General features: G+C 37.4%; 1 protein-coding gene and 1 pseudogene across 1 annotated transcript in view; one reads left to right on the forward strand and one right to left on the reverse strand.

The window, feature by feature from the left end:
- Window positions 1–16,323, reverse strand: part of Dnajc3 (DnaJ heat shock protein family (Hsp40) member C3) — a 58,782-nt gene extending 42,459 nt beyond the window's left edge. Inside the window, exon 1 of the mRNA XM_026399235.2 lies at window positions 16,113–16,323. Within this exon, the coding sequence (XP_026255020.1) occupies window positions 16,113–16,194 (82 nt within the window). The 5' untranslated portion in view covers window positions 16,195–16,323. The remainder of the gene's footprint in view (window positions 1–16,112) is intronic.
- Window positions 4,457–6,265, forward strand: LOC113190876 (eukaryotic translation initiation factor 1 pseudogene; annotated as a pseudogene).
- Window positions 16,324–25,062: the final 8,739 nt, after the last annotated feature.

Here is a 25,062-nt window from a genome sequence, read left to right on the forward strand (position 1 = left end):
GAATAAGGAGAGAATTTTTTTAAAAAGAGAGAGAATTTTTTAATATTTATTTTTTAGTTTTCGGTGGACACAACATCTTTATTTTATTTTATTTTTTTATGTGGTGCTGAGGATCCACCCAGCGCCCCCGCGCATGCCAGGCAAGCACGTTACTGCTTGAACCACATCCCCAGCCCCAGGAGAGAATTTTTAAAAGCCATGAGAGAAAGGAATCAGATTACATATAGGGGGAAAAAATTGGGTTATCTGCAGATTTTTCAACCCAGGCCCTGAAAGCTAGAAGATCCTAGAACAACATATATCAAGCTCTGAAAGAAAATGGATGCCAACCAAGAATCTTATATCCAGCAAAATTAAGGTTTAGATGAAATAAAAACTTTCCATGATAAATAAAAGTTAAAAGAATTTACAACTAGAAAGCCTGCACTACAGAACATCCTTGGCAAGATATTCCATGAAGAAGAAATGAAAAACAACAATGAAAATCAGAAGAAGGTACTACACTAAAGTAAAAACTAATCAAAGGAGAAAGCAAGTCAAGTTGCATATCAAAAATAAACAAAAATGGCTGGGAATACAAATCATGTCTCAATAATAGCCCTGAATGTTAATGGCCTAAACTCACCAATCAAAAGACATAGACTAACAGATTGATTTAAAACAAAAATCCCAACAATATACTGTCTCCAAGAGACTCATCTCATAGAAAAGACATCCATCCACAGATTGAAAGTGAAAGATTGGGAAAAATCATACCCACTTACATGGACTGTGGAAGCAAGCATGGGTTTCCATCCTCATAGCAAAGGAAGTAGACTTCAAACTAAAGTTAATCAAAAGGGATAAAGAAGGACACTACATACTGCTCAAGGGAACCATATACATCAACAAGACACAACAATTTTAAATATATATGTCCCCCAAAATGGAGCATCTAAGGTCATCAAACAAACTCTTCTCAAGTTCAAGATAGACCACAATAAAATAATTCTGGGTGACTTTAACACACCTCTTTCACCACTGGATAGATCTTCTAAACAAAAGCTAAACAAAGAAGCTCAATAATACAATCAATTACAGACATATATAGAATATTTCATCCTTCAAGGAGAGAATACACTTTCTTCTCAGCAACACATGGCTCTGTCTCTAAAACAGACCATATATTGTGCCACAAAGCAACTCTTAGCAAATATAAAAAAGTAGAGATACTACTACCCTGCATTCTATCAGATCATAATGGAATGATATTAGATATCAATGATAAAAATAAAAAATAAAACCTACTCCAACACCTGGAGACTAAATGATATGCTATTGAATGAACAATGGATTGCAAAAGACATCAAGGAGATTTTAAAAAATCTTAGAGGTAAATGAGAACACTGATACTGAATATTGAAATCTCTGGGACACAATGAAGGCAGTCTAAGAGGAAAGTTCATTGCATGGAGTTCATTCCTTAAAAGAAGAAAAAGTCAACAAATAAATGACCTAACATTACATCTCAAAGCCCTAGAAAAAGAAGAACAAATCAACACCAAAATCAGAAACAGGAAATAATTAAAATCAGAGCTGAAATCAATGAAATTGAAACAAACAACAACAACAACAAAAAAAAAACAATTGATAAACCCTTAGTCACACTAATAAAGAGAAGGAGAGAGAGAAAACTCAAATCACTAACATACTTGATGAAAGAGGAAATATCACAACAGACACTACAAAAATACAGAAGATAATTAGAAATTAATTTGCAAATTTGTAATTTAAGAAAATAGAAAATATTGACGGCATCAACAAATTTCTTGAGTCATATGAGTTATCCAAATTGAATCAGGATGATATACAGAATTTAAACAGATCAATTTCAAGCAATGAAATAGAAGACACCATCAGAACCTACCAACCAAGAGAAGCCCAGGACCGGATGGATACACAGCTGAGTTCTACAAGACCTTTAAAGAAGAACTAATACCAATACCCTTCAATTTATTTCATGAAATAGAAAAAGAAGGAGCACTTGCAAACTCATTCTATGAGGCCAATAGCACTCTGATTCCAAAACCAGGCAAAGACACATCAAAAAAAGAAAACTTCAGACCAATAGCTAATGAACATAGATACAAAAATTCTCAATAAAATTCTGGCAGATTGAATACAAAAACATATCAAAAAGATAATGCACCATGATCAAGTGGGGTTAATCCAAGGGATGCAAGGTTGGTTCAATATATGAAAATCAATAAATGTAATTCATCACATCAATAGACTTAAAGAACCATATGATCATTTCAATAGATGCAGAAAAAGCATTCAACAAAATACAGCACTCCTTCATGTTAAAAACACAAGAAAAACAAGGGATAACAGGAACATATCTCAGCATTGTAAAAGCTATCTATGCTAAGCCCCAGGCCAACATAGGAGTTTAAAACGTAATTTATGTAATTAAAACTATTATAAATAATAAGGGAAACAACTTATGCAAAGTATATAAAGAAAATAAGATATTTTCAGTATTGAACATTTTAAGGAATGAGGATTATTTTTGTTTTGTTTTGTTTGTAAAGGAAAGGAGTAAGGAAATTCAAGGAAATTCACAGAATGCATACAGGCAAGTTCAGGTTTTGGATAATCATAAGGTAACATTAGTTGGGTAAGAATCTCCAGAATGAAGAAACTCATTAGTTCATAAAACAGCTAATTAAAGATCCAACAGAGGGTGGGAGTTGTAGCTCAGTGGTAGAGTGCTCGCCTTGCATGTGGAAGACACTGGGTTCAATCCTTAGCACCACATAAAAATAAAATAAAGGTGTTGTATCCATCTACAACTTAAAAAAAAAAAATTAAAAGATCCAGAACAAGAAGTACATAAAACTGAATGAATTGATCAAAAGAAATTATGGGGGTTTTCCTGACTTTGCTGTTTGATGCCCTGCTTGTTGTTTGTTTTGTTTTTCATATTTGAGGAAATTTTTCTCTCTTCTCTCTAGTTATCTAAAGCTTACAAGAAATCTGATAGTGGGGCTGGGATTGTGGCTCAGCGGTAGAGTGCTCCCCTAGTACAGGTGGGACCTGGGTTTGATCCTCAACACCACATAAAAATAAAGGCATTGTGTTGTGTCCATCTACACCTAAAACAATAAACATTTAAAAAAAGAAAGAAAAAGAAATCTGATAGGGTATATTTTTGAAAACAGAATTTTCCCTACTTGATCCCTCAAGAATTCCATTACTGTTAATGGGTATTCTAATTTTTATGGCAATATAGTATTTGCATAAGTGTAATAAGAATCTTTTAACAGGAGTCAATTTGAAGCACTGTCTATACTACCAAAGCTTTGACTAGAATGTCATCATATTTGAGCATGTGTATAGAATAAAATATGAACAGTTTTAAGAAACTAAGGTTGACTTTATGGAGACAATAAAAGCCCCTTGAAGTTGGGGGAGAACTGGAACATACAAGATTCCCTTAGTTGGTTCCTTACATGTGAGCAAGAAATTTCATATCCTGACAGTTTTAGGAAGCTTAAGATAGTTTGGGGATCTTGAGAAAGGGGAATTGATCCAAACCTACAGGTATTGCAGGCCAAATCTGATGGCAAGTCCTTGGCTCCTAGCAATAAGAGGCTTTTAAAAGCCCAATTTGAGTTTCCCTACTAAAAAGTCTAACAAAGCATATTTTAAAAGTATACCCATTATTAGATTCTAGTCTCATTCTTTGAGGTTTTGTTATTCTACCTATATAAATTGGACTGACCTCTGAATTCTTCTTGTTTACTTGCAATATCTGGCTATGACAAACAAACTAGCATTTTAATTTTCTTATACCCTCTTGATATAGTATCACTAAGAAGAAAATCTGCCCTTTTCCCAAAGACCTGGTAGCTGAAGCTGAGTGATCTGACATAAACTTCAAAAAGAGATCATGACAAAAGCTCATATCTATACACCCTCATGCCTGTTGCCCTATGAGTCATTCCGACATGCTCAAATGGCAAAAGATGCTTCAAACCCAACATCTAGAAATCTTCTTCACTGGTTGATCAAAAAAACTGGTTTATAGTCTGCTCTACTCATTAAGTTCTGTTTTTGTTTCCACAGAAATACACCTTCAGTGGGCTATGGGACAATCTACCAATCAGTTCTAATCATCTGGCCCTTTTCTGAGTCTCATGCACAGGACTCCCATATAATGTATATGTGGGTATGCAATTTTTTCCCTATTACTTTGTCTTATAATTCATAAGAATTATTAGATAATAATTTATACTTTTTAGTCATTCATAATGTATAATTCATAGAATTATTGAAATTACTGTCAATTTAATTTATAACCCAGCCAAAGAACAAAAATGGTAGAACAAAGTCACTTTTCCCTCCCCAAAAAAGGGAAAGAGGAAACCTTAACTTAGAAGCACCCAAAACTTAAGAGTTAATCAGGACCTATATGAGGCAACAATTTGAAAACATTTGGCTTATTAATGAGTGTGTTGGTAACATCTGGAGAAGTTAGTTGTGGGTTTTCAGGAAGCTGGGAATGCACTGTTATTTGTCTCTTTTAAAATAATGAGGGGAGTTAAGTTCAAACTCTGCTGCTACAAGACCCCACTTCAGTGATCCTTAGATCTCTCTGTGGCTAGCTTTGAGTCTTCCTTACAATCTTTGTAAATAAAAACAAAATAATGAGGATATAAGTTGCAACTATGAAAATTCACCATGTAGGGCTCGGGTTGTGGCAGAGTTCTTGCCTTGCACATGTGAGGCACTGGATTCAATCCTCAGCACCACATAAAAATAAAAACAAACAAGATAAAGATATTGTGTCCATGTATAACTAAAAAATATTTTAGAAAAAAAAATCACTATGTAAAGAGATTTGGAAACTGATTCTATTTAGCTAGGTACAGTAGCCCACACCTGTAATCCCCATTACTCAGAAGGCTGAAGCAGGGGGACTTGCAAGTTTAAGGCCAGATTGGTTCATTTAGTTGAGACTGGTATCTCAAAATAAAATGTAAAAGGTGCTGGGGATGTAACTCAGTGGTAGAGCCCTTGCCTAGTACGTGTGAGGCCCTCAGTTTAATGCCCAATACAACAACAACAAAAAAGAAAGAGTAATTGAGTAATTGATTATATTTAGATAGGGAGACTCACCTCCTGTAGATCCAGCCAATTCCTTATTACATCCAAAAATATAACCTGCTTTTTTTTGGTCCTGGGAATTGAATTCAGTAGTGCTCTACCACTGAGCCCTTTATATTTTTTATTCTGAGACAGAGTCTTTCTAAATTTCTGAGGCTGGCCTCGAACTAGAACATCTGCTACCTCAGCCTCCCAAGTCACGACAATTATAGAACACTGAACCTAGCCATGTAACCTACTTTATATAATGAACAGTATAGAAACTAATACTTGTTTCATTAACAATTATTACTGAACATATAGTCTGCATAAAACTGTTGAGTTTTAAAACAAAGATGAGTAGTCATCTTCCAAAGAAACAGGACAATCTTTAGGGTCTTCTGAGAGAGAGCACCTGTTTTCTACAGCATTATATTTGAGTCCCTACCAACATGCTAATATGTTTATAGAACAGTAGGATGAATGAGATTGGCTTCAAAATCATCTGAGAGAAGGGAATAAGATAATAGACAAGATTGGTTCTCTGTTGATAATTTTTTGAAGCTGTGCAAAAGTGGTTCTCTCTACTATTCCATTCTGTTGTATTTTTTAATATTTTCTAAACTCTACAAGATTTTAAAAAAAAAAATGAATCCCTTCCCAGTCACTGAGCCGCCGCCGAGGACTCAGCAGCCTCCCCCTCGAGCCCCCTAGGTTCCCGACGCTCCGTCCCCCGCCCGCCTTCTCCCACAGCCGCCTTCCACCTTTCCACGGAGGAAAAGGAATCTTATCGTTTGTCCGCTATCCATAACCCCCCCTCTTTCAACCTCTTTGCTGATGCAAGTAAGGGTGATGACCTGCTTTCTGCTGGCACTGAGGATTATATCCATATGAGAATTCAACAGAGAAACGGCAGGAAGACCCTTACTACTGTCCAAGGGATCGCTGATGATTAAGATAAAAAGAAACTAGTGAAGGCGTTTAAGAAGAAATTTGCCTGAATGGTACTGTAATTGAGCATCCAGAATATGGAGAAGTAATTCAGCTACAGGGTGACCAGCGCAAGAACCTATGCCAGTTCCTGGTAGAGATTGGACTGGCTAAGGACGATCAGCTGAAGGTTCATGGGTCTTAAGTGCTGTGGCTCACTGAAGCTTAAGTGAGGATCTCCTTGCAATGAGTAGAATTTCCCTTCTGTCCTTTGTCACAAGTTTAAAAACCTCACAGCCTGTATAATGTAACCATTTGGGGTCCGCTTTTAACTTGGACTAGTGTAACTCCTTCATGCAATAAACTGAAAAGAGCCATAAAAAAAATGAATCCCTTCAACTAAGGAAATTGGCTAATCAAAAATTCTCTTACATTAAAAAAAAGTTTTAAAGAATGGGCCACAGAAACTATATTAAGACAGCTAACTAAGCACATGAGTTTGCCTCCCAATATATTATGACAAAAGTTATTTAAACAGATAATACATAAACTTGGTAGGAAAAAAAAGAAAAGGCACATTAAAAATTTTAGAAAAATTCTGAAAATATATAAAATACAGGATTGCAGTAGTAGACAAAACAACAATCAATCACACTCCCAGAAGTGTGCCAGGCAGATGGCTCCAAGTTCTCTACATGCCCCAAACTCAGATCCAAGGAATAGAAAAGGGCCCTGTAGACTTCTTAGCCTCCAGCTAGTAAAGTACCCTTCTCCCATAATCAGCAAAGATTTGCAAGAGGCACTTCTGAAACAAAAAGATGTCCATGAACCCAGTTCTTAAAGACATCAACACTAAATAAGAGAATTAGGGAACAAAAATAATGGTGCAAATAAAAATCTAAAAATGAATATAACTGATATAAATTCAAAGGACACAACATCTGCTAAAAAAGTTGTGTTATCTTTACACTCACAGCTCTAGCAGTAGGGATACACTGGAGAACAAGACAAACAAGAAAATTTAAGTGTCATGATGCTAAGGGGACACAGTGCCTAAGGAAAGGAGAAGCTGTACTTAATATGATAAAGAGAGGAGCAAAATAAAGCCTCCCTAAGAAGATAATGTTTGAGTTAAAACATAAATAACAAGGGGGGAATCTCCAATGACAGGAAGTCCCCATCATGCCCAGACAAGGAGAACAAAACCAATGCAGAAGGCCTGGGGAGGACCAAGCTCAACTTCAGGGAAACTACAGAAAGCTCCCACATGGTAAGAAAAGGGACATGACATAGGATATAGATAGGCAAGATGCATCACAAAAGGCCTTGTGGGCCACAGTAAGAAATTTAAATTTTATTCCAAATAAAAAAAGGAAGTCATCAGAATGTAATTTAGCAAGGAACTGAAAATCTGATTTATATTTTAATTTAATTTATTTATTTTTGGTACTGGAGAATGAATCTAGGTGCTTTACCACAGAGCTTATATCCCCTTTTTATTTTTTATTTAGTGACAGAGTTTTGCTACCTCAGCCTCCTAAATTGCTAGGATTACAGACAAGCACCACCAAAAGATGTATTAAGAACATCATCATTCACTCCTCCACTACTTACTTACGTTCCTATAACAACAAAATGAACTGGTTGTACTTCCTGGAGCCTACTGCATTCTCATTCATGCCTCATGCTTTTTACATTTGCAAGCAGGCATTCCCCACTTGCCCACCTAGAAAATTCTACTCATCTATCAATATTCTGCACTCAAATGCTCACTTCTTTGTGAAACCTCCCCAACCTATTTTGGGGCAAGGATTAGGGACAAGGGTATGGGTCCTTCTATACACCCACAGTACTTTGCATCCCCATAATCACATATGCATGACTTCACTTTGGAATACCACTCTCTTAATACACTGCTTTTCAGTTTCCTTGTCTTTTACAACCTTGACACACACCTCTACCACCACCAAAATTGACTCAAACTGATTAAAATCAAGTTTAAAAGCAGCAACTGTCATTTTTTCCTTTATATCATCTAGTTTACATATACTTTACACAGTGGACACTCAATATTTGTAATATGAATTACTTAAATATGTTACAATTTTTCAGAATATTAGAACCTGAGATACATAACAGTCATCAAATCAAACTAATCAAACAATGTCATAAAGATACCAATATCAGGGAGAAAATTTATAGATTGTTGATTATTTTTACAATATATCAACTTTCTTTTAAGCCACAAATAACTTGTATTCCTAAGCTATATAGTCTGTGAGGCAATTAAACATCATGCCACTTTCTAATAAGCATTAGAAATATAATTCTTCTGGACTGGAGATACAGCTCAGTGGTAGAGCACTTGCCTACCACAGGTGAGGCCCTAGCTTCAACTGCCAGTACTGCAAAAGTAGAGTTCTCCTTAGACAAGCATCAATCACATTTCAACAAAGGAAACAAGAAGGATAGGAAAAAAGGGGGAAAGCTAATCATGTCATTCACTGAAGTCAGTATTATAATCTGTTATATTCTGGCAGACAGGGGTTAAAAGTATGATGGGGGGCAAGGGATATAGCTCAGTTGGTAGAGTGCTTGCCTTGCATGCACGAGGCCCTAGGTTCAATTCCCAGCACCACAAAAAAAAAAAAAAAAAAAAAAAAGTATGATGGGGTAAGAATCACAATCAAGACTGGAAGAACCAAAGTAAAGAAGGCAAGAACTGATGATCAAAGACACTAAAGTTCAAGCCTGGAACACCAACAAAGTAGCAATTCCAGAGGTAGGCAGTCAGGTTGGAATGCACTTAGAAATGTGAGGAATAACAAAAATTCTACAAAAGTACATAGGACTGAGTCCAAGACTCAAGGAAGGTGAGAAAGTAAGGATGAAGTCTCATGGCAGAAACACAGAAGACAAGTGGAATCTAGCTAACAAAAAAACAGGCAGGAAATTCAGTATCTTGGTAATTCCATAGTTAAAAATAATAAAAGTTGCAATAGAAATACGTTGAGCTGGAGACCTTAGACCTTGCAAGCATCTTTCCCCAATCATATGACCTAAAAAGTGGTTTAGTCCATCTGCACAGTCAAACCAAAAGAAAGAAAAGGTTAAGTAGTTATATAATGGATTTTCATAATATCTGTACCAAAATTTTCTTAAGTGAATTTGGAAAATAAAATCTATTGTAAACAGGTACCTTAGTCCATTCAGGGTACTATAACAAAATACCTTAGAGTAGGTAATTTATAAACAACATAAATTTATCATTCACAGCTCTGGAGGCTGGGAAGTCCAAAAGCAAGGCATCAGCAGAACCCATGTCTGATGAAGAAAAAACAATTCTCTGCTTCATAAGTGGCATCTTGTTGCTGCATCATCACATGGCAGGAGGGACAAGAAGGTGAAGCCCTCATAACTTAATCACTTCCCAATGGCCCCACTTCCTATTACCATCACACTGAGTGTTAGATTCCAATTATTTGAAGTTGGGGGGGGACACTAACATTCAAAACATACTACCTTTAATTGAATAAAAGCCTAACATTGTAATAGGATTCCTTTCTCAAGGAATTTAAACTTGGAAAATAAATCCATGCACAAAAAAAAAAAAAAAAAACCCTCAAAGAATCAATTTCACTCATACATTTAAAAAATACTTAAGTGGGGCTGGGGATATGGCTAAAGTGGTAGCATGCTCACCTGGCATGAGCAGGGCACTGGGTTCGATCCTCAGCACCACATAAAAATAAAATAAAGATGTTGTGTCCACTAAAAACTAAAAAGTAAATATTTAAAAAAAATTCTCTCTCTCCCTTAAAAAAAATACTTAATTGAATGTAAATATGTTTTAGATACAGAGCCCTTTCCATAAAACATATTCTAAACAGAACAAGAAAAATGAGATAATTAGCTGTCTTTTATTTTTTTCATAAAACCTAAGTGTTAACTGAAGACATTGTTCTTTACATAGCATGTTTGGAAGGCCTCTATGAAACATGAAGGTTCATTTGGAGATTTTAGAGAAAACAGCTTTCCAGATAGTGGTAACAGCAAGAATAAAGACACTTCATAAGAAATGGGTCTGACATTTAAAAAAAGAAGTCAATGCAATGGGAATGTGGTGGTAGAGGTGAAGATTATGATGGAAAGAGAGTGGAGAAGTAAACAGGAGTCAAGTACATAGGGCTTTCCTAACATTATTTACTAGTGATTGGAAAAGAACAGAAGAAAAAGAGACTAGAGGCTACAAATAACTCTTTAAAATTCTGCTCTTGAAGGCACAGTGGTGCATGTCTGTAATTCCAGCAGGCTCCATAGGCTGAGACAGGAGGATCACAAATTCAAAGCCAGTCTTAGCAACTTATCAAGGCCCTAAGCAACTTAGCAAGAATTTGCCTCAAAATAAAAAAAATTTAAAAAGGGTTGGGATGTGGCTCAGTGGTTAAGCACCCTAGGCTTAGTCTCTTGTACCTAAAAAAAATAAACTCCAGCTGTCAAAAAAACAAAAAATATAGTTCAGTACCTTCAAGGACAATTGACATGAGCAAATAGACTAAGATGTAAAGGCTACAGCATGTTGAGTTGCTAATGGCAATGTCCAGTAGAGGGGAAGGAAATGATGACACAGAGGAGAAACAATTTGCTACGATCTGAATATCCCCCAAAATTCATGTGTGGAAACTTAATCCATTATGGCAATATGAAGAGATTTGGGAATTGACTAAGACATGAGAACTATGCCCTCGTGAATGGGTGTCTTATAAAAAGGCTGGAGAGAACAACCTGGTCCCTTTTGTCCTTCCACCTTCTATCAAATGAGGTCATAGAATTTGCCCATTCTGCCATGTGAGGACACAAGAAGCTTTCATCAAACATTAAGTGATCTTGGACTTCCCAGCCAAAAAGGCAACAACTGTTGGTCAAAGATGAGTTTCAAGCCAGGCAGACCCAGACGAGGTAACAGGCTGAGAGGTGTTTAATCTAAATGTAGAAATAAATAATTATTTTTTATAAACTACTCAGTCTAAGGCATTTTGTTACAGCAGCACAAAATGGATTAAGACAACCATAGCAGTAACATTTTCAAGAGTTAAGGACATCAGTATAGAAATAAAATTGTCAGGAACAGAGATATTTTATGCATTTTAATATGAGAAATGGTAATGAAGTATAGCTAAGTTATGGTAGAAAGCTGAAGAAATTGTCCTGTGATGGCTTTCACTTTCTCAATAAAGACAAGGTCTATGGGGCTGGGGTTGTGGCTCGGAAGTAGAGTATTCACCTACCCTAGCACGTGTGAGGCACTGGGTTCAATTCTCAACACCACATAAAAATAAACAAATAAAATAAAGTTATTGTGTTCTTCTACAACTAAAATAAACATTTAAGAAAAAAGACAAGGTCTGGGGCTGAGGTTATAGCTCAGTGGTAGAGCACTAGCTTCACACATGTGAGGCCCTGGGTTCAATCCTCAGCACCACATAAAAATAAATAAAATAAAGGCACTGTGTCCATCTACAACTAAAAAATAAATATTAAAAAAAACATTAAAAAAAGAAAAAGGGAAGAAAGGAAAGGGAGTTTTAAATTGAAGGTTTAAAAAAAGAAAAAAGTTTAAAATACTGATTTTGTTTTTCTTTGGCAGATCTGAAAGACTGATATATTATGTTGTAGGATGAGACAATACAGAAATAATACAACTGCAAATGTTGAAGAAGGGAGAAGGAGAAAGGAAAGGAGAACAAGCTTATTGATCAACATAGAAGAAATAGATAAGACTTGAAGAGTATAGTTAAAAACTGTCAAATTCATATAACAAAATTAAATAAAAAGCCAGGGTTTAGGGAATTTTTTTTTAAATAGTTAAAGTACAAAGGTAACTTCCAGAACAAAAATTCAAACTTGACTACCAAAAGTTTTTGTCAATAAGATTAAAGAGCAAAGACTATATATCTCATAGAGAGGAGGCATAGCAAATTTAACAATGCCTTTTTCATAATACTAAAATACTGATTTTCAAGAATAGACATACTAGGGGCTGGGTTTGTGGCTCAGTGATAGAACGCTCACCTAGCACATTCAAGGACCTGAGTTCAATCCTCAGCACCACATAAAAATAAATAAAATAAAGGTATTGTCCAATTGCAACTAAAAAATAAAAATAAATATTTTTTAAAAAGAGTAGATATACTAGGGAATTGTAGGAACATTAGCAGTATTGAGAGTACATTTGAGACATATTGTGCTTAGAATGAAATGAAAAAGTTGTTTTGCTCCATCTATATTCAAATCTGAATATAACAAATTGGCCAAATTAGATTTAATCAATTTTGGGATTTCCCAGATGAGCAAATTCAAACAATAAATTAAGGGCAGGAATTTAAAGGGTATTTGCAATAAAGTGACTACAATGATGGACTACTAAGTCCAAACTAAGAAATGGGGTAAAGAGGACATGAATATTTCAAAATGCTTGCCTTACATTCCCAAATAGTCTATAAACTCCAGGGCAAAACCATTAACTTTATACTCTGTATACCTCACAAAAGTGCAAGCCTTTGCTAACTGACATATATTCTCTATATTCCAGAACTCCGAGTGACTGAATCAGACTCCTTTAAAAAAAAAAAAAAAAAAAAAAAAAAAAAAAGTTGATTTCTAAAGATATGGAGAGTAAATTTAGGGTTGAAATGTTTGAGTTCTAAAAACTAGGAGACTGGGTTCCTATGATATTTCCTTGTAAACAAAAATGAATTGCTGATTAGTTAATCAAAGGAAGACTATGACAATAGACTAAACAATTAACTTCACATGGGAAAATAAAACTTAATTGCTACACAGCATCTATCTCAGAACTCCTACTATCCCACAAATGAGAATTACTGCATTTCTGGCACTCTCTCAGCAAAAGCTCACTATTCAGATGAAGTGAAACTTTGATACTACTTCTAACTATAATCTAACTTACTATGAAATTTAAAATAATTCTAGAAGTTACCTGACCATCTGCTATAATACTTACATAATACATATAAACTGCTTAAAGTCATTCATTTTCATTGCTTGATTTACACTCTCCATATTTAACTATGTCAAGGAAATATATACTTTTAATAGGTTAGGATCAAATAAAAATTATCACCATCTTGTATGCATATAGATTTTCAACTATTTGTTTCACTAAGACCAAAATATATAGCTTAATCAGTTCAGTTCAGTAAAATAAAGAAAATAGATCCAGATAACAACATATTAAGAAAAATAACTTTGATAACAGAAAAAAAATGGTTTGTTTTTCAGTCTATGTTCCTACTCAACTCACTAAATAGAATAAGCAAATAATTAGCAAAGAATTGAAATACCTTTCTAATCTGTAACATAAGAATACTAAAGTAGATAATGTTAAAGTTTCTTTTTACTCCAAAAATTCTATTTCTAATCTAGTGCTTTGGCTTTCTTTCAAAGGCCTTTGAGAAAAGGATGTTAAGAGTCAAGTTTTCAATTCATGATACACTCCTTCCTTCTCTGCATTACACTTAACAGAAAACTCTAGAATAAAGCAGACAAATAGGCCATCTAAGTTAATTATTAGTAACATACTCCATAGTATGAAACTGTTTCACATCCATTCTTTTCACACTTTTTTTTTTTTTAAATTTCTCTCTCCAAGCCTCAGGCCTAGCAGTGGCACCACCTGACTGTCAGGCCTCCCTAAAAACTTCGAGTTTAATGAACACAGACACAGAGCTTACTTGGGAAAACAGAGGTTTCTTTCTTATCTTTCTGTTCCCATCTCCAAGTCTAGGGTTTAATGCATAGCAGATCCCTAATGTAATTCCTCTGAAAAATGTATTAACCAGTGCAGTTAAAGTGTGGTCACCTGAGATCTTCTTAGAATGCAGAATTTCAGGCCCCACCAAGATCTAGTGAACCTAAAACTCTGGAAGTGGTACCCATAACTTTATGCCTTTAAAAGAGATGTGAAATTCCGGTATATACTTTTTGAGAATCACCATATTAAACTTGCCAGGAAATCATCTTCCTGTTAATTACTGCTAATTAACTAGCTAACAAAAAAAAATAGAAAGAAAGAAAAAGTTGATTTTTCTCAGCTGCCACCACTTAGAAATGCTTGAACCCACATGACATTGTCAACAATTTAATTCCTGTCTGCCCACAAAACAAACTTTAATTAAGCTCTTTGAGCCTAAGTTCCCTAATTTGTAAGGTAGGAATAATTCATACACCTCAATAAACAACAGAGCTTACAGGTTCCTTTCCTTTCTTCTCTAACTTGCCTGTACCAGGTCCCTGCTACTTTACAGAGGCAATGTTTCTAAAAAAGACAGCACTCTGGCACTCTTTTGAGAAATGTCATCAATGCTCCCTACACAGAAAAGCTCTCTAATGAGGTTTTCGTATGGAAAATACCATAGTAGGGAAAAGAAGTGCTAAGAGTATTACAGAATCATACAACGAATAGAAATACTAAAAAGGTGGTCCACAGCTAGGAGAAAAAGTAAATCAGACAAAAGTGCGCACCTCTATAATTTTAAAAAAATTATAACACTGACATTACATAGAAGACAGGCAGCTTTCTCTTAGGTGTTCAAAAAAAAAATCATTGATGACTGCACATAAAAAATATGGGGCTGGGGTTGTGGCTCAGCAGTAGAGCACTTGCCTAGCATGTGCTAGGCCCTGGGTTCGATCCTCAGCACCACATAAAAATAAATAAATAAAATAAAGGTATAAAAAATATGGAAGGGGAAAATATAAAAATGCAAGAGAAACTAAAATATATAACCCATATTAAAATGGTCCAGGCCTTCAAATTCCAATTTCCTAAATTTTCTGGGGCAGCTTCTGTCAAACTCTTTGTCACCTTACATATTCTGTTTTGAGGCTGTAATATAAATATAAATATATATATTATAAATATATATACATACACACACACACATATGTATATATACATTTAGTCATACATAGTCACCAACAAAACAAAAAAGACACTGCCATGAATGAGACCTAAAAACTGAATAGGATTACTTTTTCGAAAAAGTTGAGAATTTTGATAGGATATCTCTATAAATAATTCCCAACTTCAGTTCCTCACTCCCTCTTAATGGAATGTTCAAACGCTCAATTTGACCTCCTTGACAACTATAACCTTTTACTGAGATGAAAACAGATCGGATGTCATTATAATCGAATATTTAGCACAACAGTCAAGCTGGGGGCATCCGTTAAATTGGCACTTTCAGCTTTAATTCTTACTCCTCCCTGCTGACACCCAAGATGGGACAGCCCTCGATTTTCGCCATTCTGTTGGAATAGGCAATATTCCAAGTGAAGTGAAATTTAAGCGCTCCCATCTTTCTCAAGGGACCTTTTTCAGAGAACTCGGAAAAGTAAAGCCAGCCCTCAGCTGAACGACACCTTACTGGTAGATGTAAACCACAAACCTGGTGTCCTGCCCTCCGCGAGCTCAGATCCCAGCACCGACTCAGGATGCACTAACCTAACAACTTTTAAGCCCGGCACAAGGGTCCTAACGTGACGGTCACTCACTTTTTAAACAGTCAATGCAGTCCCCTTCACGTCTCCCGGCCGAACGTAACACGCCACCCCCTGCCACCTGGGAACTCCAAAGCCAAAGAAGCCTCCCATTTTGGCCACCTTTATAGCCCCCTCCCAGAGCCACTGACCAAGCGAGAGTCCCAAGCGAGGCCGGACCCGATGGAAGCGCGGGTCTCCGCGTCCCATGACGCTCCTGAAGTCGCTGCCCTGTGCCCTATTCCCTGCCACGCTGCCCGGGACCCGGGCGGCCCCACTCCTCACTCCGCACCCTCTGTCCTGGCCTCGCGGCCCCCAGCGCCCTCGCTTTTCCCCCCCAGACAAACCCGGAACCGGGTGCCAGCCCCCGCCCAAGCCCGGCTCAGGCCCAGGTCGCGGCGCCGAGCCCCGGCTCCCGCCCGCCGTCCCGAAAGTCGCGGCGGGGGCCCTGGCCCGGGAGCCCCTGCCCCGGAGGGCAGAGCAGGACTCACCTTCGTACTGCAGGTCCACCAGGACCAGCAGGAAGGGGAACACCGCGCCCAGCCGGCTGGTCACAGAGCCGGGGGCCACCATGTCCGAGGGCGCGGCGGGTGAGGAGCAGGAATGGTGCGGGGCCCACCAGCCCGCGCTGGCGCCCAGGCAGCAGCTACGCCCGCCGCCCGCGGTCGGCTCTCAGTCAGGCCTCAGAGGCGACTGGCGCCCACCGAGGAAGGCAGCGGTGGGCGGGGCCCCGGCGACGCTACGCCCCGAGCGCCGCCACCGCCCAATCGCCTTCCGGCAGGTCGCTGTCCTACTGGGCTCGCCTGGGTCGTGGTTGGCGCTGATAGGCTGCGGAGGCGGCCGCCCCGCCCCGGCTCTGATAGGGTAACGTGGAAGCACGAGACAAGGCTGCGTCCTCCGGTGGTGGAACTGTCAGCCGGTCCCAAACCGCTGCGGCCGGCGGGAGTAAGGCGGCCCCGAGCCTGGGCTGCGGCCGCCGAGTCCGCATGCGCGGGCCGCGAGAGCGCTTTTGGGCCAGTCCCCGCCCGACCGGCCAGGTTGGCAGGGCGGAGGACTGGAGCAATCCGAGTTAAAAGGTGCAGCTGCTGCGCCCAGACTGGGAAGGCCAAATGGGGTCCCAGGAAGTCTGACGGGGGATTTGCGGCACCTAGAATTGAGTTCTTGGAAGCAGCACTTAACACCCTCTCCCGGAGCATCTCGGAACCAAGAGGCTCAAGAGGAAGACAGAAAGAAACAGGAGAAACTGGGGGTCTGTTGAGCTGGGTGGTCTAATGGAGAGAAGTACACCATCGACCTAAGGCAGGTAAGTGATAATGGCTTGGGAACCCCTCTCCTCGACTATCCATCAAACCATCGTGTCCAGAAAAAAGGAGCAATGTGGAAGATTCTGAGACGAAGAGAACATGGACACTGAGTGGCTAAAGAGGACAAGGGGCTCCTGAGAGTGCTGCCAGTGTCAACATTAAGAAATAAGGAGACCTACCAGAACCGATGTTGCATTTCTTGCTCACTGGAGGAAATTCATAAGAGCTGGGAACTTAAACAAGATAAGCTCAAGTTATTCCGTTTGGCATTAAGCTTGTTCATGACCATTTCCTCTAGCATAAATATGCACACTATACACCTGCGATGTTTTACACAGAACAAGGTTTTCAGTGACAAGCACTAAGTGCCTACTTACTACTTTGGCCATGAGTGTGTATTTGCTACTATAGTGTTATTTCATGCCATAGATGAACTCATGAATTACACATTGGATAATGAATTTATGATTTCCTGAAGATATACTAGTAGGACAAAAGGAGAATGGCTTCTGTATCAAACGAAGCTGAAATGAATAAAGGGTTTCAAGGAAGAAAAAACAAAAATCACTGAGTCCTTGATTATTTGTAGTGAAGGCAGCATAATATAATGTGAAGAACAAAGGATTCCAATAGAGTAATTGTAGGAAAAATTACTCTATTGTTTGCATTTATATATGTAACCTTTTAAAAAATTAAAAATTAAATTTCTATGCCAACCCATACTACTATTAATTATAACAGCAAAAGACTTAAAATAGTGGTAGCATATTTAGAAAAATTATGGTATGTCCAAAATTTAAAATATTGTACAATTTGTAAAGGTTGACCTATGTTTATTGACCAGATTGATATGTTTATTTAAAAACAGTGCTGTGTTTTCTGATTTTACATTAAATTAATGATAATATTTTATATAGAGTGAGTTAAGTTTAAAATCTTAAACTTTATAAATTCTAAGCTAAGTGACAGAATGTAATGACTGGTGTCCTTAGAAAGGTTTGATCTTATAAAATTTCTCTTATAATTTTTTTTTTCTTTTTTGGTACCGGGGATTGAACTCAGAAGCACTCGGCCACTGAGCCACATCCCCAGCCCTATTTTGTATTTTTTATTTAGAGAAAGGTCTCACTGAGTTGTTTGATACCTTGCTTTTGCTGAGGAGCCTCTTGCCTCAGCTTCCCGAGCCACTGGGATTACCTGCATGGCTGATCTTATAAAATTTCTGTAATTACACAAATCATAAGTGCTTACTATTTTCCAGATCCTTACATCTAAAGCCAAACATTAAATATAAATGTTATATGAGGAGATATTCAATGGATATAAGTTTTAGTTTTTCAAGATGGAGAAAAGTTCTAGAGATCTTGTTTTCATCAATCTTTTCATTGCTGTGACCAAGAGACCCAACAAGAACAACATAGAGGAGGGAAAGTTTATTTGGGGCTTACAGTTTCAGAGATTTCGGTCTATACATGGCCAACTCCATACGTCTGGGTCCAAGTTGAGGGAGAACATCATGGCAGAAAGGCATGGCAAGAAGGAAGCAGAGAGCTGCACTCACCAGGGACCAACTGCATGCCCCCAGTGACACCTCCTCCAGCCACACCCTACCTGCCTATAGTTACCACCCTGTTAATCCCTGTCAGTGAATTATATCAGAAATATAATGACCTAATCATTTTACCTCTGAAATGTTTGCATTGTCTCACATATGAGCTTTTGGGAGATACCTTGTATCTAAACCACAATGTCTATTGCACAATAATTTGAATCTACTTAATGTTACACAACCATACACTTTAAAATGGCTTTAAAAAAGTAAATGTTATGTATTTATCCCCACAGATCAAAAAAGAATCAGCACAGCCATGGGAAAAGGCATAAAAATAAATATTTTTAAGTAAAGTTGGGGCTAGGGATGTGGCTCAAGTGGTAGCGCGCTCGCCTGGCATGCACGCGGTCTGGGTTCGATCCTCAGCACCACATACAAACAAAGATGTTGTGTCCGCGGAAAACTAAATAAATAAATAAATAAATAAATATTTAAGAAAAAAAAACTCTCTTTAAAAAAAAATAAAGCTTAAGTGGCTGATTATATTAATACTAGAGTAGGATTCTGAGCAAAGAAAATTACCAAAGAAGGACATTACAAAGTGATTAAAAAAAGATTAATTTGCTGAGAAGACATAACAATCCTAATGGGATGTACAATTATAGTTGAAGACTTCAACACTACACTCTGAATAATAAAATGAATAGACGAAAAATCAGTACAGATCATTAACCATCTGAATCTACTTGACACTTATAGAACACTCCACCCAACAAGAACAGAATGTATTTTCATTTTAAGTGCACATGAACACTCACCAAGACAGATCTTATTCTAGATCATAAAACAAACAAATCTTAACAAAGTTAAAGAATTGAAATCATAAAACAATATGCTCTGATTATAATGCTGTTAACCTAGAAATCAATACAGTAATTGGAAATGTTCAAACACTTGTTAACAACACACTTCAAATAACACATTGGTCAAGAAATTGCAGGAAAATTAGAAAATATTTTTTTAATATCTTTATTTTATCTATTTTTATGTGGTGCTCAGAATCGAACCCAGGGCCTCGAACATGCTAAGCGAGAGCTCTACCACTGAGCCACAATCCCAGCCCTAGAAAATATTTTGAACAGAACAAAAATAAAAATATGAAGAACACAAAAAATATAGAGTCAAAGTCCAGGGCAATTCCTAAGACATTCCAGAATAGCTCCCTACAAAATGGTGAACAACATATATAAACTGTCATGGCTGTGTCATCTCCATACCAGGTCTTACAGTTACCCAGATCTGGAAAGAAAAGAATCTGGATTCAGAAGTGATGTGTACCATTTACATTTATATTGGCTATAACTAGTGACATGGCTACACATAACTTCAAAGAGACTAGTAAGTGTGTTGAGGGATACAGTCAATGAGCCCTAAAATTCACGGCAGCACTAGTGAAGACAGAATTTTGTAGGATTCGGAATCTATTCTGGAGGCAGATTTAACAAGATTGCTAATAAATGGTCATGGTGAATGAGATTTGACTTATTAAAAGGATTCAGTCATTTTAGAAGCCTGACAGAGAAAATAGCAAGTGCAAAGGATTTGAAATGGAAACAAGCTTAGTGTGTTTTAGGAATAATGTGTTGCAGTGTACTAAACCTGAGACAGTGGTATCACATGGTATCATCCTGATAACCCATCATATTTTGAAAATGGAAAATGCACTTACTACATGGAACCTACTGAACACCATAGATTAGCAGCACAGTGGATTACAGAGTATCGTGATCATGTGGCCAACTGGGAATTGCAGCTCACTGATCCTGCCCAACATATGGCAAAAGAATATCACACCACCTAAAGTTAGCCCAGGAAAAAAAAAATCAAAATTCAAAATTTGATACCAATACTGAATGTGTATTACTTTCACACTATCAAGCTGAAAAAACATAAGTTGAATTGGCTTAAGCCACCAAAGGCTTTCATTTTAATTATTTATTTTTTTGCATATATTAGGGATTTAACCCAGGGTGCTTTATCAATGAGCTACATCCCAAGCCATTTTTATGTTGAGACAGGATCTCACAAAATTGCCCAGGTTGGCCCAGAATCCTGCCTCAGCCTCCTAAGTAGCCAGGACCATAAGTGTGTGCCACCACACCTGGCTTTAATTCACCTGGCTTTTAAATGAAAGGCTGACATTATTTGACTCTTGTAAAATGAATTATGGAAGGACAAGTAGTGTGCCCTGTTAGAAGGTTATTGCAGTAGTCCAGGTGAAAGGTGATCGAGGCTTGAACTATGGTGGTAACAGCAGAGATGGAGAGACATCAGCAGGTTCCACGTGAATTAAGTTTGTAATAAATTAGATGGATGGGGATGATACCAAAAGACAATGAGGAAAGATTCCTAGAGTTGATTCAAGTAACCAGGTGGTATTAACTTCCTGACATGAACAGGTTTGAGGAAGGGAAGAGAGGAAGATGAAAATCAAGAGTTCTTTTTTAGCCATGTTGTGTTTGAAAAACCTCTTGAATATCAAAGTACATATGTCAAATAAGAAATTAGGTTTCTGGGTGTGGAGTCTAGAGAAGAGAAGGGGCATATAAAGTTGGGACCTGTAAGATTAGATGAGATCATCTAAAGACAATGTATACATAGTGGCCAGAACAGAGCACTGGGACACCATACATTTAAAAGTAGCTAAAGTTGGGAGGAGACTAAAAAGTTGACAAGAGATGTAGAGGGAAACAGGAAAGTGTAGCTCCACAGAATATAAGAAGGAAAGCATTTCTAGGAGAAGTAAATGAATGCTACTCAAAGGCTAAGTAAGATGAGATTCAACTGATGACCTCTGGGTAGTGACTCGGACAAAGGAGTTTGGGTGGGGAAATGAGAACAAAAGTCAAATAAGAGTAGATTGGAGACCAAATGGGAAGTGACAAAGTGAATCTGACAAATAAAACTATTTCAAGAAGTGTTTGTAACTTTGGGCAAAATGATGATAATTGTGTATTTGAAATTTTCCATAATTCTTTTTGTTTTTATTGCTGTTTTAATGGAGTATTACTTAAAAGGCAACAAAGTTGTGAGACTTTACTTGAGGAGGGTGAGGTTCAAGGAAAAACATTAATTCTTTACGATAGAAGATTTTATAGTATGTATCCCAATGGTCAGGATCTAATAGCAATCCTCAGTGAGTTAGGTTGACAATCACTTAAAGAGCCAACTCTTGAGAAATAGAGGAAAGATATTATAATCCAGATTATACCTATAATTGGATAAATTATAATTATCCATTTAATCCCACTGAAGGAATGATTCCCTGCCTATTGTTCAGGCTATTTCTCCAGCTGTACAGCACAAGAGAAAAAACAAAAAAAGTAATTAGAAAGTGCAAAATGCATTCCTATTGCCACCAGAGGTCACTAAAAGCCAATTCTGCCTTTTGATTAGGAAAAAAAAAAAAAAAATTTTTAGTCCTTAAATTAGAAATGTGATGATTATATAAAAAATAATTAGTGAAACTATGTTATATATTTCATTCCCTTCTTCCCAAATGATCTCACAATTAAATGTATAATTAGGAAATATGAGAAAAACACATTTTAGGAGGGAAAAACCCCTTTTGTTGTCAATTCCCAAACAGCTAGAACCTAAGCTGGAAATCAGCAAACATGATATCTTTTGCTACCACTACCATGTACTGTAACCTTGACATGTAAGTTTTCTCTAATCTGTGATTTTGTGTCCTTGTGTTTTAACACAGCAAGTGAGACAGAAAATAGACCTAAAGCTAGAAAATAATAAAAAATTTAAAGTTCACATTCTATTATGGAAAAAGAAATAAGGCTATTGAAAAATTGGATTTCTTCAGAGATTATGTTGCTTTTCCTAGTGGAATGAATAATGTTCATTTGATCTGATTATCTTCAGTTTGCTTAATTACTGCTTAATTGCAACATAAAAATACAATGTAAAGTATTTTTATAGCTATTTAGGCTCTGAAATGACCAATTGGTGAGAGGGCATGAAAGGTTCACTTGCTGGATCTCTATTACAAATTTCCTATTTACATATTCATAGCAATGATGTGTAAGCTAAATGGGAAAATAAGCAAGCAAGCAAAAAGGATCTAGCTAGAGTATAAGACAAGAGCCAAGGTAAATATGGCCATGGACTTGAAACATAAAAATAATGATAATTCAAAAAAACTTTTGGGAACTGTCACTTCCCACTCCATACATTTTTTTAGGTACAACACTATGGATAAGTCCCTTCATCACAGCCTGAGGCTGAGACCCTAGGAAACAGATTCAGGACCCTGGCCAGTTAAAGAAAATGCATGGTGCAGTTGGGATAGTAGACATAACTTAATTAGGAGGTGGCAGCAACCACCGGGGCCCACCCCTCCAACTCTTTCCATAGGTCTTTTTGATATGCAGGTCAAAGAAGACACTGTGCCAACAGGTTACACAAGTTATTATATGCTCACAAGCAAATGTTTATGACCTTGAGTACATATGCTGAATCAGGGTGTTTTATGACCTTGGCTACATACTGAAAACATAACCTGCTGGAAGCCCTGGCAGGGGAGCTTAAATGTAGCCATCTTGGGCCTTCCCTACCCACTTTTGCCAATACCAACACCATGGGCATCCATCATATCATCTCTCACAGCAATTCAAATACTGTGCCAAAGTTCAAAGATCCTAAGGCTGGATGGAGCTGAATTATCTTTGTAGCAGTGAGATTGTCCCAAAGTTACAGAGAATTCTAAAGTTTACCTGGTTACTATCTTTTCTGAGGACTGTCTGGTTGTTCAGTTTTTCCTTTAATAATGTAAGTTTTCCAGTATCCTGTCAACAACCTTACCCTCCTTAATTAGTATTTAGTTTCTGTTACTGATAAGCAAACAATAATAATGAAAACTTAGCTGGTACAGATATTGGTGTCTCGTAATAGGCACCATCAGGGATATGTGGGATCTGAGGAATTAGTTATTGGGCTAATATCTAAAACTTCAAATAGGAGCATAAAATCAAATCTCAAAAATTTACTTCAATTGAGCCCAGATCCACCCACACTGGCCTATGTGGGTCTCAGGCACACAGAAAGCCTGGCCTATCCCGCCCCAGGTGGGGCAGACACCCACCATAGCCGAGCCTCCCTGATGCAAGACCACTCCTTCAGACCAGCAGACTACCTCAGGAGGTCAAGCCAGTGGCTCAGATCCACCCACACCAACTTGTGCCGGACCCAGATCCAGGATGCAGTAGTATTCATTGAGGGACACCAGCAGGGTCTGGAAGCCCAACATCAAGGTGAGGTACAGAAAATCTGCATGGGTACTACAAGAATATAGGGAAGAAACTGTAATATCTCAGATCCACACTGCAAGAAAAAACATGAAGACAACATGAAAAAACTAGGGGGGAAAGTGCCCCAAACAAACCAGAACACTATAATAACAGAACCCATGCACAGTGAAGTTGATAAAATGTCAGAGAAGGAGTTCAGACGGTTCAAATTAAAATGATCTGTGAATTAAAGAATGACCTAAATGAACAAATATATGCAAAAATTGTTCAACAATGAGATAAGAGAGCAAATACAGGTAGCAAAAGATTACTTTGAGAGAGAGAGAGAGAGAGAGACTCTGAAAAACAAAAACAACAACCAGAAATCCTTGAAATGAAGGATACAACAAATCAAATAAAAAACTCAACAGAAAGCATAACCAACAGACTAGATCACTTAGAAGAAAGAATGTCAGATAATGAAGATAAAGTACACAACCTGGAAAATAAAGTTGATCACACAGTGAAGATAGTTAGAAACCATGAACAAAAAAGAATTATGGGTCAGCATCAGGGCCAAATCTAAGAGTTATTGGGATAGAAGAAGGCACAGAGTTTCAAACCAAAGGAATGCACAATCTCTTCAATGAGATAATATCAGAAAATTTCCCAAGCATGAAGAATGAGTTGGAAAACCAAATATAAGAGGCTCATAGGACACCAAATGTACAAAATTACAACATATCTATACTAAGGCACATTATGATGAAAATGCCTAGCATACAGAATAAGGATAAAATCTTAAAAGCTGCAAGAGAAAGGAATTAGATCACATGTCGGGGGAGACCAATTCATATCTCAGCAGATTTTTCAACCTAGACCCTCAAAGCCAGGAGATCCTGGAACAACATATACCAAGCTCTGAAAGAAAATGGATGCCAACCAAGAATCTTATCCAGCAAAACTATGTTTTAGATTTGATGATGAAATAAAAACCTTCCATGGTAAACAAAAGTTAAAAGAATTTACAACTAGAAAGCTTGCACTACAGATCATCCTCAGTAAAATATTCCAAGAAGAGTAAATAAAAAACAATGATGAAAATCAGCAGAGGGAAAGATTACACTAAAGAAAAATCTAATCAGAAGAGAAACTAAGTCACGTTAAATACCAAAAATTAAAAAAAAATGGCTGGGAATACAAATCATGTCTCAACAATAACGCTGAATGTTAATGACATAAAGTCACCAATCAAAAGACATAGACTAGCAGATTGAATAAAAAA

This window comes from Urocitellus parryii, chromosome 2, assembly GCF_045843805.1.
Source record: "Urocitellus parryii isolate mUroPar1 chromosome 2, mUroPar1.hap1, whole genome shotgun sequence".
In the NCBI taxonomy this organism is placed as follows: domain Eukaryota; kingdom Metazoa; phylum Chordata; class Mammalia; order Rodentia; family Sciuridae; genus Urocitellus; species Urocitellus parryii.